Here is a 17,560-nt window from a genome sequence, read left to right as displayed (position 1 = left end):
GTCACTATCAAAGTCAACAATTGAGGCATCAATTAGTCAACAATTGAGGCATCAATTAGTCAACAATTGAGGCATCAATTATGAACTTAGACAAATCAATATTGATTGCCGAATCTTCAATTAAGGAAAGTCTTCAATCAATATTGAGTTTGTCAATAAAGTCTTCAATCAATAAAGTAAATCTTGGGTAAATCTTTGACTCTATTCAACAAAAATAGATGATTTCCGATCCAACAATATGATATGATTGCAGTCATCTCCTCTAATTGAATTCTGTAAATAATTATGTCAAAGATTTTGCCAAAGTTGGTGAATTAGGTTGTTGAAATAGGACAGCAAAATTCAAGACATCGACATCATGGGTGTTGCCACCAAACCCATGCCTTTTCTCACCAACCTCTAGGTTGTCTGGTCAAGATTTTTTTTCCTTCCTTCAAACTTCAAAGCGTTCCCTTACGTTCTTACTTTCAAAAAAAAAATAAAAAATAAAAATCATAGATCGAATTATATTCATTTATCAAAAAAATAAGAAAATTTGAAGCTTTAAGACACTAAAACTATCATAAAGATTGATCACATGAGAACTAAAAAAAGGAAAATTCAAACAATGGCGTTTGCCGAATATTCGCGGACAACAATATATTACACCAGACAATCGTTGAATGACATCGTACTCCACTGAGTTAGATAAATTGAATAAAAAAAAAATCAAATAAACGACATTATGATTTCAAATCAAGGATCTTGGCATCCCTTACTTTGTTCCTTTTTTTTTTTTAAATATCACAAAAAATTATATTTATATCTAACTCAATCGATTGTCTATTAAATCAACTCAAGAGTTGGTCCTTATGTTGTTACTTATAAACTACTTTTGAGCATCATTCAACATTTTAATGGCCATACTCTTCTGTTCATGGATCAAAATTCAAAGTCAAACAATCTGATTTTCCTTGGACAGTTGGGATCCAGTTTGGGGAAAACAAACAAAATAAAGATCATACTCATACCCCTAGAAAATACAAAAAAGACAAATCTTATTCTATTCCTGTTTTATTGGAGGGATAGGCCCGGCAAGGTTATGTATACGATTTGAGAACCTGACTTCCATGGTTGTCCAAATTCACGATAACCCTAAAACCGCCCCCCATATCGTCCAAATTCACAGTTCCCCTGTTGCTATTTGTGACGGCACATTTTTAATAGAGACAAGTCCAGAGACAGAGATAGAGAGCAAACAAAGGAGAACATAGAGCTGAAAGGGAGATGGGGTTCGAGGCGAAATCAAAGACATTGCTCGATGATTTGATAGAGAATGCCGGTGGATGCGCGGTGATCGATGGGGGATTAGGCACCCAGCTTAAGAGGCACGGCGCTTCCTTCAACGAAGCTCTCTGGAGCGCCCTTTGCCTGATCAATGAACCTCACCTCATTCGCCGGGTCTGCATTTCTTATTGATTCGTTTCTCTCTTCTTTTTCTTGTTGGTTTGGTGTGTATTCGGAGTTTGTTTCTTTTCAGGGTTTGAGGTTTTTGAGAAATTGATGTGCAGGTTCACCTCGAATACTTGGAGGCCGGTGCGGATATTTTGTTGACCTCTTCATATCAGGTTTGTGTTTTTTTTTTTGCCACAATTGTCGATTTCAATATGATTTTCGCTTCTGATTTCCTCTGTAGTCTTACGGAGATCTGATGGACTCTGATTTTGTTGACTATGAGGTACACATAGCAATTCAATATACTGGTGTTCGAATCAACATGTCTACAATATTTGTTAGTTTATTCAAAGAAAGCTTTTAAATGACATTACCATTTGAATATTTGATGCCGGTGCATAGCATAAAACTCGAGCAGGAGTTCACGGTACGGGGGTAGAAGAACATCTTTTTTGTCCTTTGATGATTCAATTTATTAACAACTGCATAAGAGTTTTAGTTTTATTAGTGAACTGCATTGTTCGATCAGCAATCATGAACATTTTTTAAAGAAATTCCCTGTACCTTATGACGCCTTTCTTTCTTTGTCCCCCCTTTCTTTTTTTGTTCCAAGAAGTAATTATAGGAAAATATTGCAATATGTTGTGACTGTTTGAGGTTCTATCACGAATAGATTGCTTATATATTAGATGACTAGAGATGAGTAGTGAACTCATTGGTCTTTTCATATTTCTTTGTATTCTTGTTTGTACCTATTTCCTTCATAATACTGAAAATTGTCTTTCTGTGATTGCATAATTAAATAATATGGTTTCAAAAATTTGAATTCGGTATGACGTATAGTGGCGAAAGAAATGCCAGTTTGAATCTTACTCTTGTCTTTCATTTGTTTTTGTCTTCTGTGCTTCCAATGTATTTCTTTCCCTACATATGTAGGCCACCATCCCTGGATTTCTGTCCCAGGGGCTTTCCATTGGAGAAAGTGAGTTGCTGTTGGAGAAGAGTGTTAAACTGGCTATTGAAGCTCGAGATGAGTTCTGGGGCTCTGTAAAAGATACCCCTAGTCCTGGACAAAACTATAATCGTGCATTGGTTGCAGCTTCCATTGGAAGCTATGGAGCTTATCTTGCTGATGGGTCAGAGTACAGGTGCCAACCAAATATCTGTCTCTCTACCTTGTTTATTACATATAGAGCATGGGTCTTCTGTGTTTTTGACTAGTTACATTAACATCTTGAACATACTTGGTCAAATTTTCTATTAATTTCATGATATATTTTCTTTAGTGGCTGCTATGGCCCAGATGTTACTTTGGATAAGATGAAGGATTTTCACCGACGCAGATTGCAAGTTCTTGCTCAAGCAGGTCCTGATTTGCTGGCCTTTGAGACTATCCCCAATAAACTTGAAGCTCAGGTCTGCTTTTCCAACTTCCTACTTTATTATGACAAATTGACAATGCAACTATTATCTCTATATAAAATGATAAAATAAGAGAATATCGGCTTTTGTTCCTTATAATCTCCTTATTCGAGTTGGGTGTCTTGTAAACAATTTATTCACATGATAGAAAAATAAATCTTTCAGTGCTTTTAATTGCTGCCAGTGAGAACTTCTCAGGTTTTACTTTTTCTCTTAATAGCATCATATTATCTGAATATAATGTACAGGCCTGTGTTGAGTTACTTGAAGAAGAGAACATCAAGATTCCATCTTGGATTTGCTTCAGCTCGGTTGATGGTGAGAACGCTCCTTCAGGAGAGACTTTTAAGGAATGCCTGGATATAATAAATAAGAGCAACAAAGTAAATGCTGTTGGAATAAATTGTTCGCCTCCACATTTTATTGAAAGCCTCGTCTGCAAATTCAGGGAGGTAAATGAGTCACCAAGTACTGGATAAAATGGGTTGCTGTGTAGTCATTTATGTTCTAGCAATACTTCATCATTCTAATTTCGTAGCAACTTCTGTATTACTGCAGTTGACCGACAAGTTGATAGTTGTTTATCCCAATAGTGGTGAGGTATGGGATGGCAAGGCTAAAATATGGCTGGTGAGTGATTAACTTATCCATAATTCGTGTTATCTATTGTCGTTTATTGTGAGTTGGTGACGAGGATTATCATTTCCTATGAAATCCTCGCAAATTTTTTTGTTGTTATGATTTAGGGTCTAGGTTTATCATCTGATTTATTACTATTGATATGGATTGACAGCAATCAACATGTTTTGATGACGACAAGTTTGAGTTATTTGCAACAAGGTGGCGGGATATGGGAGCTCAACTGATTGGAGGCTGTTGTCGAACAACTCCTAAAACCATTAATTCGATTTCAAGAGTGTTGAAGGGATGGTCTTGAGTGAAGGTGACACTCCCTGCATTTTTTCCCGTATGTAAAGTCTAAAAAAGAATTGCATCGGCTATGGCACTGAGATTCGTCTAAGTTACATTCTAAATTTTATTTATATGAAACTTCGAAAAGTGGATTATTCCTGACTGGGTTTATTAACTTATTTCGAACTATGCCTCAAAGTTTCTTCTCTGCTATGAAATAGAAACAGTTTCTGTTATCTATTTAGAGACTACACAGTGGTTGAATCAAGCAGGGATATCGACTTTTGCTGCCTCTTATGTGCTTAAAGGAGGACTTCCCAGTTCACCAGAATGCAATTAAGTGACTGGGACCACAGCCCCACTATCATTTTCAGTCGCTATTTGGAGGTTTAACCCCAGACTATATGTAACAACCATTTTGGTTTGCTTTTGCTTATTATCATTAAAGTTTGGGACTCTTGGTTCCTAATTCATATATGAAAAATATCAACGCAATATTCTCAGATTGAAAAATATCCCTGATCTTTCTGGAAAAAGCGAAAGAGAAGGAATATAAGATGTTTGTGTCTACCAACATTTCTTTCCTGCCTGCTTCCAGCAAGGATTTTGTTTTCTTTTCCCATAACTTTGTCATTTTTCAAGTCTTGGATCCGCATCTTTGCCAATAATGCATGTCAAACCAAAATTTGAATGTATTTCTCTATCTGAAATTAAAATGAAAGATTGTGACGGATATACTGGTCATTTTCAGGGGAACGGATGTGTCCCATTTCCCAGTGAATTTTCCTTCTGCAGGCTTGATTTAGAGAACAATGCTGATAACAGTGATAAGGCCTCCACATCACCCTTATCTCTCTTATCTATATAGCCTAACATTACTGACAATCAAATCTTTATTTTTTTCTTTCCCGTGATCAAGGAAAAGTCTATACTTTACCCTAATGTTAATGAAGGCGATTGACATATACATGCATTGCACAGCACCAGCCAAATCTCGTCTAATCGGTAGACTTATTTCATGGAAAAAAAAAAGTCATGGGTTTCTTAGTTGAAGATAAACCCAGCTTAGTCATTGAAGTTTTATCCACTTAATCTACGTGACAAGGTTCAATTGTTTGCCTCACCATTATGCTATAGTGGGATTCATGGGAGAAAGATGAAGATGGATGATGGGGGCCGCAACCAAAAAGTCTGAAACTTTAAAAGGTGTACGAGTGACTAGTGAGAATCCAACAAAAGTGTCTCAATAGAATTCTAGAGAGGAAAAAGTGGACAATGAAAGCAAAATAATGGGGTCAGATGACTCATACTCATCCTTAGTTCCCCCACTGGGCCACCACCAGAAATCCCTTTGATTATTAAGGCAGCCAATGAGCACAAAGAGATTAGGATCAACTTTCTAAACCCAACCAATAGAAAAAAAGATAAGACCCTTCTGTGGACCCAAAAGTGCACATCATAAGTGTATACAATACTGTTAATATACTGTAAAAGCACCGCTTGGGGACATATCACTTGAACAAGTGTATACAATATTGTTAATATGCTGTAAAAGCACCGTTTGGGGGACATATCACTTGAACCCATTTGTGCTCTACAGACTAAAAGAGACAACATTACTCAAAACAACTCCTCAATCGCTCGGCTTGATTTGAATTTTGATATTCTCAGTATCGGTTCTTCTTTTGAATTCCAATTCTGTTCTGGGTTTTCTATATAGACCATGATTTCTAACAAAAATTTGGCAAAAGCCGTTGGGGGTAAAACGGCTAGAGCCTGTGATAGTTGTATCAAAATGCGCGCACGATGGTACTGTGCAGCTGATGATGCGTTCCTGTGCCAGGCTTGCGACTCTTCGGTGCACTCAGCGAATCCGTTAGCGCGTCGACATGAAAGGGTTCGCTTGAAAACTGCATCTATTAAGAGTCTGGACATCAAGAATTCAGCACCATCGTGGCACCAAGGGTTCACCAGAAAGGCTCGGACACCACGACATGCGAAATCCGTGTCAAAAAAGGTTGAAGGAAAAGCACGGAACCCAGCTCCTCTTGTGCCTGAAGTTGGTTCTGATGAGAACTCACATGAAGAGTATGAAGAGGAGCAGCAGCTTCTTTATAGGGTTCCCGTATTTGACCCGTTTGCGTCGGAGCTATGCACCTCAACAATTTCAAATGAAGCAGAAGCAGCTCCGACGACTGTTGTTAATGGAGGTGAATCGAAGGTTTTGGTAGGTGGGTATGGAGGAGAGGGGGATAGTTGTCATGGGTTTCTTCCATCAGAGATGGATCTTGCGGAGTTTGCAGCTGATGTGGAGACTTTGCTTGGGAGGGGTCTTGAGAATGAATGTTTTGGAATGGAAGAGCTGGGCCTTGTGGATTATAAAGAGGAGGAAACGAGAGAGTGCTCTATTGAGAAGGGGAAAGTGAAGGTAGAAGAGGAAGATGGAGTTCATGCAGAAGTTGTAAGGGAACATCATGTTGATACTGAGATTGATATGACAAGAGAACCCTTCGAATTGAGCTTTGACTATGACTCTCTTGCAACATGTGCTGAGGAAGACGAGAAGGTGGAGTTTGAAGAGAAGGTCGTCATCAACAACGGTGAGGGAGAGGAGGAAAATCGTGGAAAGAAGAAGAGGAAGATGCAATTAAGGTTGGATTATGAGGCGGTGAAGACAGCATGGGCAAACCAAGGGTGTCCATGGACTACTGGAAGTAGGCCGGATATCGATGCCGATGAATGCTGGCCTGATTGCATGGTACGTTTCCCTTTCCAACTCTTCATTCAATTGTCTCATATGAACCAAGAATTGAGTCGGCTCCTGCAATTTTTTTCACTTTCAGGGTACTTGTGGGACAGCAACCCACCACCCTTACGGGTACGTTGGTGGTTTTGGTGGACATCCGGCGATGGGAGACGGAGGGAGAGAGGCAAGAGTGTCAAGGTACAGAGAGAAGCGGCGAACGAGGTTGTTCTCAAAGAAAATAAGGTACGAAGTTCGGAAACTGAATGCGGAGAAGAGGCCCAGAATGAAAGGGAGGTTTGTCAAGAGGACGTCCTTTCAAGCATCTGCTTTTCCTTTACTCAACAAATCCTGTTAATTAGCTTCACTAAGTTTTCTGCGGGTACTAAAATGGTGTTTTTGCACAAATCCAATAAAAGAAAATTAATGTAAATAGCTTCAGTCAAATATTTTATGAGGATCCTGGCATTGCCCTCCTCCTCAGAATTGAAATTGTATAGCTATGTTTGACATGACAAGCAATCAAGCTGAACGAAACATGAAACAAAAGGAGCACAAAATTGCTTTTTCACCAAACCACTAATGAGTCGGTGGGGTGGGGTGGGGTGGGGGGGCCGCCAAAATCAGCACCAACTCTAAACACACAAAACACGAGGGCTCTTCAAAAGCCCAAACCATTACAACGGGCTCAAGGCTCGAGAAAATATGGCAAGCCCATGGCCTATAAAGACTTCGAAAGCCCGATGGGTCTATGGCCTGGGAGATTGTCGACTCAGTACAGTCTATACAATCGATCTACAAACTCACGACCTCCTCGAAATCCCAATAGGTCCACGGTATGGGCAATCGCCTATTCAACTCATGCCCACTACTTATACAGTCGATTTACAGAGTCACGACCTTCTGAAAGCCCAATTGATCCACATCCTAGGCAACTGCGTACACAAAACAGCTCCACGGCCTATACATTCGAACTATAGGCCATGAAGCCCTTAAAAGCCCAATACACCCACTACCTAGTAAGCATCTACATTATTGTAGATTCAAAAGTCTGCAATCAATAAAATGTCTAGTGAGACTGATGAATACACGTCACACGGGATGGAGCCCAATCTGACAAACAGGTTGACAATAGGAGGTTTGTCCTCCTTTATAAGCTAGACTCTAAATCCACAATCTTGTGATGTGGGATTCTCATCAATCCTCACCCCTTGGGAGCGTGCACGACCTTGTGCATGACCCTGACTGTACCATTTCGACATACGGCCTACTTACCACCCCAAGCTTCTCATCAATCCTCACCCCTTGGGAGCGTGCACGACCTTGTGCATGGCCCTGACTGTACCATTTCGACATACGGCCCACTTACCACCCCAAGCCTTCTGTACCATTTCGACATACAGCCCACTTACCGCCCCAAGCCTTGCGAGCCAGGGTAACATAGCCTTGCCAGGTCCAGTGGATTTTAGGGCTTTCCCAGTTACTTTTAACGGCCTTTTTCTTTCTCTTTTTTTTAAAGGTCTTTTTCTCTTTTCCAACCCGTCCACAATGAGCACGACCCACTGTCTGCTAACCCAACTTCACAAAGGAATGGGCTCTGGGGTAGGCCCACCTACGATAGTGCCAGCCTATCTGTTTGCACGCAGGCGCGTGCGCTCTTAACAATAGCACTAATGATAAATACCCGCCACACGGGATGGGAGCTCAAGTCCAGCATCACAAGCTTGGGACTAACTCTCTATTGAAAACCCAAGTTGACAATAGGAGCTTTGTCCTCCCTTATAAGCTAGACTCTAAACCCACAATCTTCCGATGTGGGATTTTCATCAGAGACCTTCAACAATCCTATAAAGAACACACTAGGTAGACCGTGAAACTTGACACCGATAAGGTGTCGATCGGGAAAGCTTTGACGGTTAAGTCAATAGAAGGTGAAGGGAATATATGGTGAGAGAAGTGAGAAGCTTTTAGAGATATATACCTCAAGTGTAATTGAGCACCCTAATGCGGTTGGGGCCTCACATATTTATAGTGTTATGCATCAAATGTTGACCGTACGAATGAGCCTTAGGCTTTGATTGAGCCCAAGGATCTTTGGAGGAGTCTCTTGGCCCGATGGGATTTGAGTCTTTGTAGAATAGATAGATCTTTTTGTGGGTTTTCTGGAGTGAGTTTTAGACTCTCATGAGTTTAATTGTCAACTGACTTTGAGTCTACCAAGCTCGACTTAAACTCTCATGGGTATAGTGTTAGCTGGATCTTCGATCTTTTCAGGTGGACAGTTGTTGGTCCATACAACTATCAAACAAGTACTATATGAACAATTACTAATATTTGAATGTGTCTTGCATTGTCCCGAGCCAACAACTCTTGTTTTTTCTGACCCCTCAGATCTCGAGCATCACTCTACGATGATAGTGAAACTTGAGTGAGAAATTACATGGGAGGATGGGGCCTTAACCTCGGTTAGAGATTAGTTTTCTCTTTAAGCAAAGGTAGGGGCTCCCCTCATAACTATGGCCGTGGAGACAACAAAAAGCACAGGGGCCAGCATACGAGTGGGGAGTGACCGACAGATAGTAGATCGAAATAGCTTAGCAATTAATAAAGCGTGCAACTTGAATTAGGTCATAGGATAAATGATATAAATGTGTTTTCGGGTCTGAAAATTTATTTTGAAATATTTATTTTCAATGTAGAAAAATTACGTGAAAAAGTGTTCATGAAACATATACTGTCGTGAATTCTTAACCATTACTGATCGATAGAGATGGCAAGTGAGGTTAGTGGCTTAGGGCATGAGCCGGGGCCCACTTTCAAATAAGGGTCTTCCTTATATTTAAGGTATAATTGTCCATAATTAATTGCCATAAATATGATAGTGTAAGTGGTGGTGGTGGTAGTAGTACAAGTAGAGACAGTGAGGGAGTGACAGTGTGGCATGCATTGGTGGGATAAAAATAAAATTGACCAAGAAGTTGTAGACTTGTAGTTGTAGAAGTGTCGATTTGATTCCAAATCCAAACACAAAGTGACAAACTAAATCTTAACTTCTTATATACGTGGCATTGGTTTCTCTGCATGCACTTGTCTTTTCTTTAATACTAATAAAACACCCAAAATTACCAGAATACGAGACGTCTCCTCTCTTTGTTTTCCCATTACCCTCTCTCCTTTTCACTGTCTGTACCCGATAACTTAAAATTGTCTTGATGCACTTTTTGTCCGTTGAAGACAAGAATACAAAAAAAGTTTGCTGGAAGGAGCCATAAAAATCATATACAAGTTTCCAAGTTACACTTTTCTACACACACTAAGATCCATATAACATTCAACGATATACAATATATACTTACACTTTTCAACTGCTTTTCTCAACATCTTTGTGTGTAAAGTCATCCTTTATACGTACTTGTTGCATCTTAACCAAATAGGGAATGGAACCACAACTCATTTAACCCAAAAAAATTTGCTATCCGGTTGATGCTAATTAAGTGAAAGTGAGAACACCTGCTGGACCTGGAGTGATATATATCAGTACTGCCTCTGTGTGTTAATAACTCAAAACAGGCGAGTGTTTTGAATTTTTCTCTTTGGAAACCAGTTGAAATTGTGTCACTGTTCGTGATCATGCGTTTCTTTTCTTCTACAAGGATCCAAAAATTGGAAACATTGAAGCAGCCGATTTTCTTATATGTAATCACCACAAAATTGAAAGCAGTAGGTCCCTTAGCTTTCTGTAATAAACATCATCATCATGGACTCAATGAATCCTCTATTCAAAAAAAGAAAAGAAAAGAAAGAAATAAGAACCCATTGAAATACCAAAATACCCCAGTTTTCCCCCCTAATACTGCAAAATTCAATCACAACACTAAGGGAAAAACGTGGGTATTTTGGATAACATCCGACAAAATCTAAAAACAAGATTAAAAAATGGAGGTGATGAACAGTAGCGCAGTGCTAGTTGTGGAGAGGATCTGAACCACTGGGGACTCTTCTTTTGTTCTCTTCAAATCCTTTCTGGGTTTTTTTGAAACTAAAATCACTTCCATGAAACAGCTCTTCTTGCCTCTTGTTATTGCCATCTTTCACCACATTCATCATGGTGTTCCGTTGAAGTGCCCGTATTGCCCCTGCTTTGCACTCGCAGCAGACCCAAATATGTGACCCCAAAATCACCAGTAGCAACACTAAAGATGAGTATATGATTCTCCTTGCAGAAGCAAACCACATCGCCGGAAAATCCACATAAAACCTATATCAAGCTCGGACACCCTCTCTCCCCCTCTTTATAGCCAAAACGATAAATTCCACACAACCTTTGATTAGCTGATCAAACTCACTGATCTCTCTCTCTCTCTCTCTCTCTCTCTCTCTCTCTCTGTCTTTGTGTTCAAATGTGTATATGAGAGGGGTTTTTGGTTAACGAAAGGAGAGAAGGAAGGGATAGATGAAGACTCACGAGTCATGCCCCAGCAGCTCTCCCACACTCTGGCCCCACGTGACGAGAAAATAATAACAAAGCTAACGCTGTTTCTTCTTCTTCTTTTTTCCAATATACTAACACAGTAACACTGTACAGAATAAACTCTAAACTTATTTTATTTAACAGGAAGATTTTTTATTGACTAAACTACTTCATTACGTAGATAATTTAACTTAAATATGCTGTTTGAAAGTCTAAAGAGTTGACGCGCCTCTATCAATGAGGTATTGCATGCAAACTCTTCAATGCATGGACATTGGACAGAACATTTTTATTAGAACAACATAGCGCGTGACAAGGTCATCCTGTTTTAACTGTAAGAGGCAGATTAATGCTGAGATTTGTGTTAAGTTACATTGTTATTCCTGGTTTTTACCGATCCTAGTAGGAGACTCAAGATAATTCATATATTAACTGTATTCTTATTAAAAATTAAAAATTATGTTTAGGTCAAAATGGTAATGAGATCACAGCGTGATTAATGCTAGGAGAATGAAATAAAAAGAGTAATTTTCAAAACATTTTGAACCCCATCCTGATTATTATTATCCTTCTATTATTTTAAATATTTTGTTAAGTAACATATAAAAGAGTTAATTAATTAATGTGGGTCACATGCAATTCCCTAATTAGCAAATAGGAATGTATGTGAGGTGGTCTGAATATATTTATATTAAAACAAAACATGGGATTCGGTGGAGGGTCGCCGGGAATCTCGCGGCGGTGCTGGAATGGAGACATTGATAGTCCTTTGTGGTTTTAACGTATGTATGTAACAAGGAAAATCTGTCTCTAATAATCTAAACTATTCCGTTTTGATGCAGTTTCTATATAATAATAAACTCATGATCGATCGATATGGAAGGTTTCAAATTCACCAAAGCAGTTTTACATGTATGCGATGGGTGACTGATTGATTCATCACTCAAACTATGCCATGAATGACAGCCTTGTGGAGATAACTTTTAGCTTCTCTACATGATCAGGGTTTTTTTTTTTTGTCATTCTCTGGATGTCTTTTACTACTCCAGTTTGGTCTTTTTTTCCTCTTATAATCCTCTCAATCTGTCTTTTATTATGTTTGCCTTCAGACCTTTTTAGCTTCTTTAGCTCCTGCCTTTTCCCCCAACTCTTATTTTGGCTTTTCCGTAGGATTTCATTTTCTCTTCTTGTACGGACTCAAGTATTTGACATTTATACTATTTAGATTTGTAGGGTTGGAAATTACAAGGAAAAAAAAAAAAACAGTATATTGGAGCCTGCCTTTATTTTATAAATTCAACTTGCAATAATGAGAGAACGATGCCGCATTCAATTCATGCAGTTTGTAGGTGAACTTAATTGAGAAAATTAACATATGAAACATAGAGGAATTGAATGACATTCCCTAGAAGAAAGAACCCAATTCCAAAGGGATCTGAGATTTCGAACTTCGTTTAAAATTGTAAAGTCCACAATTTGAATTCAAATGTTTGAGAGATATGTCATATAACACGATATTTTTGTGTAATTTTTTTTTGTCACTATTAGATGTAAATTATAATCTCTAATAAATTGCGAAGCCTTCGAATCTAATTCAAAGATCTATAGAAAGAACATAACATTTTTGAATTTGGGACTTCTACTTTTTAGACAGAGCCCAAGTTCAACCAAAAAACTTGTGAGAGCACTCTCGATCCAAATGCAGACCCGTATTAAAACAATAACGACCCAAGTAACCTTTAGATTGGGCCATAATTGGTTTTGGACTGAATTCACAAGCTGGGACCGTGCTAAACAATAGGTGATCCAAATGTTTATACTTGCCAAATGCACCGGCTTCAAAACATCGCGTTTGAATAAAAAAAATGGTTTGGCCCAGTGATTTTGGCATGCTCTTGTGCAACAATATACTTTTATTTATGTAATATAATGCTAAATATATTTTTATTAATATTTTAAAAGAGTTTATTAAATTGGGAAAGAAACATCATATATATATCAATGAAATTACTTTCAAAAAGAATTTTATAAGTTACATCCAATTAAATCAAATTTAATTCATAAAGTTACATCCAAAAATTTAATTCATCATAAAATATAAAAATAAATAATTAAGTAATATTCAAAAGAATATATCAGGATATAGTTTACAATTAAAATTAAACAAAATTTTATTAATAGTTCACCTCGCCCCACCATAATTTTATTCATCCAAACACTAAACGCGCATCAACTCACCTAATCGCCTAATCGCGGTTATGAAACTCGGCTCATCTCGCTGCAGTGTCAAAATACAATACATTACCAACCGGACCCAAGTGGAGTACATTGGGACAGCAGAGCCCGGAGACCCAGAAAACGACGGGCGTTTAAGGTGATGGAAAACAAAAAAGGTTGGATGATAGATAAGAGCAACTCAATATCCACTAAGATCTGCATTTTCCCAAGAAAAGCCATGTATTGTAGAAAAGTAGGAAAAATCAATCATATAATTGGTTATTCTGTGTAGTCAATTTCAAACAAAAACACTCGACTTTGATTGAAAACAAAAAGGTGGCCGCTGTAATCAACATGGGCTCACTCATCTCATGGGCGCCGTTGAAATGCTCGACAAGCCAAGTGCAGCTGGACATGGATTTGTGGCCACTTCCTTTTCGGTTGAGCTCGGAAGCTTTTTTTTTGGAAAACCAGGCAAACGAAGCTTCTGCGATACCAGTCAAGTGCCATTTAACATGTTATTGCCTTTTAGTTTTTTTGTTAGATTTTATAAAAATTACTTTTAATTAAGTTTTTTTATTAAAAAAAATAAGTGAAATATTACATTTTATAATCCCATAATAACAAATAAAGTATAAATTTAATCCACCATAATATAATTTAATTAATTATATATCAAATAGGTATAGGTCAGTTGGTTGAGTGATAAGGCATGTAACTCTATCAAAGATAGAGGTCACACTAGTTCTACTCCCACTAGGTAGATGCTCTTTCATGTATATTCTCACAAGACTACTACGAAAATGGTGGATAAACCGTAAATCTAGTCAGGCCCGCTGTAGGGTGGATTGATGACCCTAGTGACGACAAGTAGCGGGGAAAAATTCAATTATTTATGGAGTTTCCAAGTGGCTCTGACCGACTGAGCGTACATAAACAAAAGAGGGGAGCGTGCCCTCAACATGTGAAAGGAGGAAAAGCAAATCTTACGGAGATCTCCTGCTCCAGAAGTGCAGCGGATACTGGGGGTCCAAACTAGTTATGAAAAAAATCATTCTTTTTTTTATGGCAAATATAGAGAGTCAAAAGCAGACAGATCTCGATGTGACTTATGGAGGATATTAGCATTATTACAGGAAGGATGCCCACTGACTCATCAGAAGCAGCCTTCCTCGGGACCCAACCTCCAGTCCATTAGTCGCGTGATTCATAAGCAAGGGCCAGAGGAGAGGAGCCCCAACCCATTTACTTTTGGAAGTTCGAATAATAAAGAAGAAACGAATAATCAACAACGATGATAACAGTAAAAACTAAACACAGAAAATGTTTATTTACATTAGAAATCACTACTTCAACAGCAACTTGGCTTTTGTACAAATTTTGAAGAGAAGCCGCTTTCGAAATTTCAAGGCCTTACAAGTTACAAAAGAGAAACAAAACCAAAAAAGACTACCATCCTCCCTTGATACTTCTTTACAATATGGGATGGGATGGATTGAGATAGATGTTTCAGCAGAACCCAAACCAATCCCCTCTTTATATACCACCTACTACTTCATAAAACCTACAAACTCATCTTTATTTTGAAGAACATTTCATTTACTTACACATGATTTACGACACAGAGAACCCTTCAAACATATTTACAACATCAATGGATCTCTCCCTTGTTTTCCTCTATTGAGAATGTCAAAACTCCTCTAGTGGTACTGCTATGTGACTTCAAGTGACTCAGCTCCTTGTTCACTATATACTTGCCTGATAGAATTAGGTTTCTAAGCAAGTGCAGGGATACTGCAATTTCGCCTATCCCTGTCCAGGCAATCAAACCCCTCGATTCTCACCACTGGCTTGCTTCCAAAATTTGCCCGAATGCAGCCTCCATTCCTTGCAGATGATGGAGAAGACTGTCCGGATGGAGGTGCAATCGGTGACAACGGAGAGAATGGGATGATCTTTTCATCCCCAAATCGAGCATCTTGTATTAATGGGTTAGCTACTCTGCTTGGCGGAGACCCACAAAAATATGGGGGCGACAAGACTACTTGTGTTGGTGAAGGCAGTTCCACATCATAGCCACCCTGTAATCACAAACCAACCAATCTATATGTCAATAACACCCCACAAAGAAGTGAAAAGATTAAAAAGAACACCCTATCAAAGTATTCAACAAAGAGTTGATTCACTAAATTGTTGTGATTTGTGCATCACCAACTAAAGCTCAGACGTTAGTAATGAAAAGGGGTCGCATCAACTTGGAACACAACCCACTTAAAAAAAATATGGTGCCTTTAGATTGATAAGATGAGTATCAATCAATAGACCAATTACTTTTCAGATGTAGTTCTTGCCTTAGTTTGTTCAGGTACAAACCATATTTCAGAACACATAAATTCTAGATTTAGTCCCACCAACGATTACTATATGTTCAAAACAAAAGAGCACCAAATTTACCACGAAATTACAAAACAAAAGAATCACACCTTTGTAAGGATGACATCCAAAACATCATTTCCTGATGTGGAATCGCAAAGCTCCACTTGATGGCTGCAACATTGAATAAGTTAGTAATCGAATTTTCCAATTTCTTACACAAAAGCGCGCACAAATCCGAGAGAAATAAAACAACTCCAATTAAAATACCTGAGCTGCCATCTGAGGGACCTGACAGGATGGTGGTCGGTACCACTCCCGTTTAGAAGACCTAGACGACGCGGTTTAGGACACACAACGGATGCCACGGAGCCCCGGTAGTCCTCGCGGATTGCACAGGCGTTCCGTTGGATCGCACAATGATTCATCTCTCTTTGATCTCTACCAACAAAAGCCTGCACATATATATACGGAAGTTACAAAGATATTAGAGCAATTGATTCACAACGATCTGACGCGTGCAAAATAATATGAACAGTTATAATAAGGAGATCTGGTCAACTAAGGAGAAAATTGTTGATAAAAAACAATAGATTGCCGGCTAACATGGTCTTAGAAAATCCAATTGCAAATTTATTTTACAAGGCTGGGCCTGATAGGTCAGATCACCATCAGAAATTTCAATAAAACTTCGATTGAGTGAATTAAAAAAATCGATTATTTTAAAAACACGAAACAAACATCCGTCAACACAATTCGATCTAAGGATCGGCTGAAATTATTCACAAGATCGATCTGACAAGAACTGAACATTTCCTCATAGATCCAGAGCTCATAAGATCTGGAAAAAAGCACTACAGAATAATTTAAAGCACTACATAACCCAGAGTACCGATTTTTCACATTCGTTCAAAAAAATATGAAAAATTGCAGTCTACTTCTGAGCCAGATCTATGCGAGGCAATGAAATTACTGAATCGGCCAAACCAATCGTCAGAGACGTCCGAAACAGGTAGTGAAAATTCAAACACGAAACAATCAGAAAATTCAGATTCATCCAAGAAGGAAAACGTTGTAAATACCTTAACTGTACAGCTCCACTCGCGAACGAGAACACTCCACAAAAATCGAAAAAAAAAAAGAAAAAGAAAAAACGAAAAAAAGAGGAGAAGGACCGTTAAACGGTGAAAGTGATCAAACAGAAGTTAGAGCTATTTGAGGAGAATGAAAGAAGGTTAGCAACGAAGAGGTCGTCTCTGATTTATAGAAAAGACAAGAGAGAGAAGGGGGTAGCTCATCAGAGGGGAGAGAGAAAAGGCCCTTCTGTTATTGGACAACAGCACAACTACTACACAGAGACAGACCGACCTACAAAATTAATTAATTATTATTTTTAAATAAATAAAAGAAGAAGAAAGTGGAGAGCCTGACTGACTGTTTTCAGCTTTCTCTCTCCAGCTCTTGGAAGATCGGTTAGGCTGCGCATTTATTGTGGATCCATTTTTTTATTCTTCCCACGCGGGCAGTGCCTCCTTCCCGCTACAAATCTCATCGGTTTTAGCGCTGATGGTTTTGATTTTTATTATTAAAATATAAGAATGAAAAAATCTTTAAATATCCAACTCACCAAGTCTAACGAAACAAACCCCCAATTCCTTTTTTACACGTCACGAAAATACTCGCCAGTTTATTATCCATCCCTACACGTCTCCCCGATTAGTATTGGTCGGCGTCAATTAATTCACGTTTTTTTTATTTTATTTTCAATAAAATCTGGACCACATTTATGTTTTACAGAGTATTTCTAGTCAATTTTTTTATTTAATAGTCAGCAATAAATTGAAAGATAAATAACTAATTTAGAATTAACTCTATAAAACATTATATATATATCTCATCTCAATTTTTAATAAAGTCACCAGAATATATTCTTAAAATTTAGAAAGAATCAACTTTTAACATAACAATTAGAAGAGAGTCTTTTCTAC

The 17,560-nt window shown here is 38.3% G+C and overlaps 3 protein-coding genes across 3 annotated transcripts; 2 read left to right on the top strand and 1 right to left on the bottom strand.

Annotated features, from left to right (window-relative positions):
* The first annotated feature begins 1,043 nt into the window (after positions 1 to 1,043).
* On the top strand, positions 1,044 to 4,335 carry LOC120001644 (homocysteine S-methyltransferase 1). Its single transcript, XM_038850057.1, has 7 exons — positions 1,044 to 1,440; positions 1,551 to 1,607; positions 2,371 to 2,582; positions 2,721 to 2,850; positions 3,105 to 3,308; positions 3,415 to 3,486; positions 3,650 to 4,335. The coding sequence occupies exons 1-7, from the start codon at positions 1,267 to 1,269 to the stop codon at positions 3,791 to 3,793; spliced, it is 993 nt and encodes a 330-aa protein (XP_038705985.1). The 5' UTR covers positions 1,044 to 1,266; the 3' UTR covers positions 3,794 to 4,335.
* Positions 4,336 to 5,120: 785 nt separating this feature from the next.
* Positions 5,121 to 6,958, top strand: LOC120001882 (zinc finger protein CONSTANS-LIKE 16-like). Its single transcript, XM_038850391.1, has 2 exons — positions 5,121 to 6,526; positions 6,612 to 6,958. Exons 1-2 carry the CDS (start codon positions 5,492 to 5,494, stop codon positions 6,867 to 6,869), a joined length of 1,293 nt encoding a protein of 430 aa, XP_038706319.1. The 5' UTR covers positions 5,121 to 5,491; the 3' UTR covers positions 6,870 to 6,958.
* A 7,539-nt stretch (positions 6,959 to 14,497) lies between these two features.
* LOC120003013 lies at positions 14,498 to 16,866 on the bottom strand. Its single transcript, XM_038851900.1, has 4 exons — positions 16,655 to 16,866; positions 15,843 to 16,027; positions 15,683 to 15,746; positions 14,498 to 15,280 (listed from the first exon to the last, which is right to left on the bottom strand). The coding sequence occupies exons 2-4, from the start codon at positions 15,998 to 16,000 to the stop codon at positions 14,975 to 14,977; spliced, it is 528 nt and encodes a 175-aa protein (XP_038707828.1). The 5' UTR covers positions 16,001 to 16,027; positions 16,655 to 16,866; the 3' UTR covers positions 14,498 to 14,974.
* Positions 16,867 to 17,560: the final 694 nt, after the last annotated feature.

Source organism: Tripterygium wilfordii, chromosome 7 (assembly GCF_013401445.1).
Source record: "Tripterygium wilfordii isolate XIE 37 chromosome 7, ASM1340144v1, whole genome shotgun sequence".
Lineage (NCBI taxonomy): Eukaryota > Viridiplantae > Streptophyta > Magnoliopsida > Celastrales > Celastraceae > Tripterygium > Tripterygium wilfordii.
Note: the sequence above shows the minus strand (reverse complement) of the source record. Positions and strands in the feature narration are given on the sequence as shown.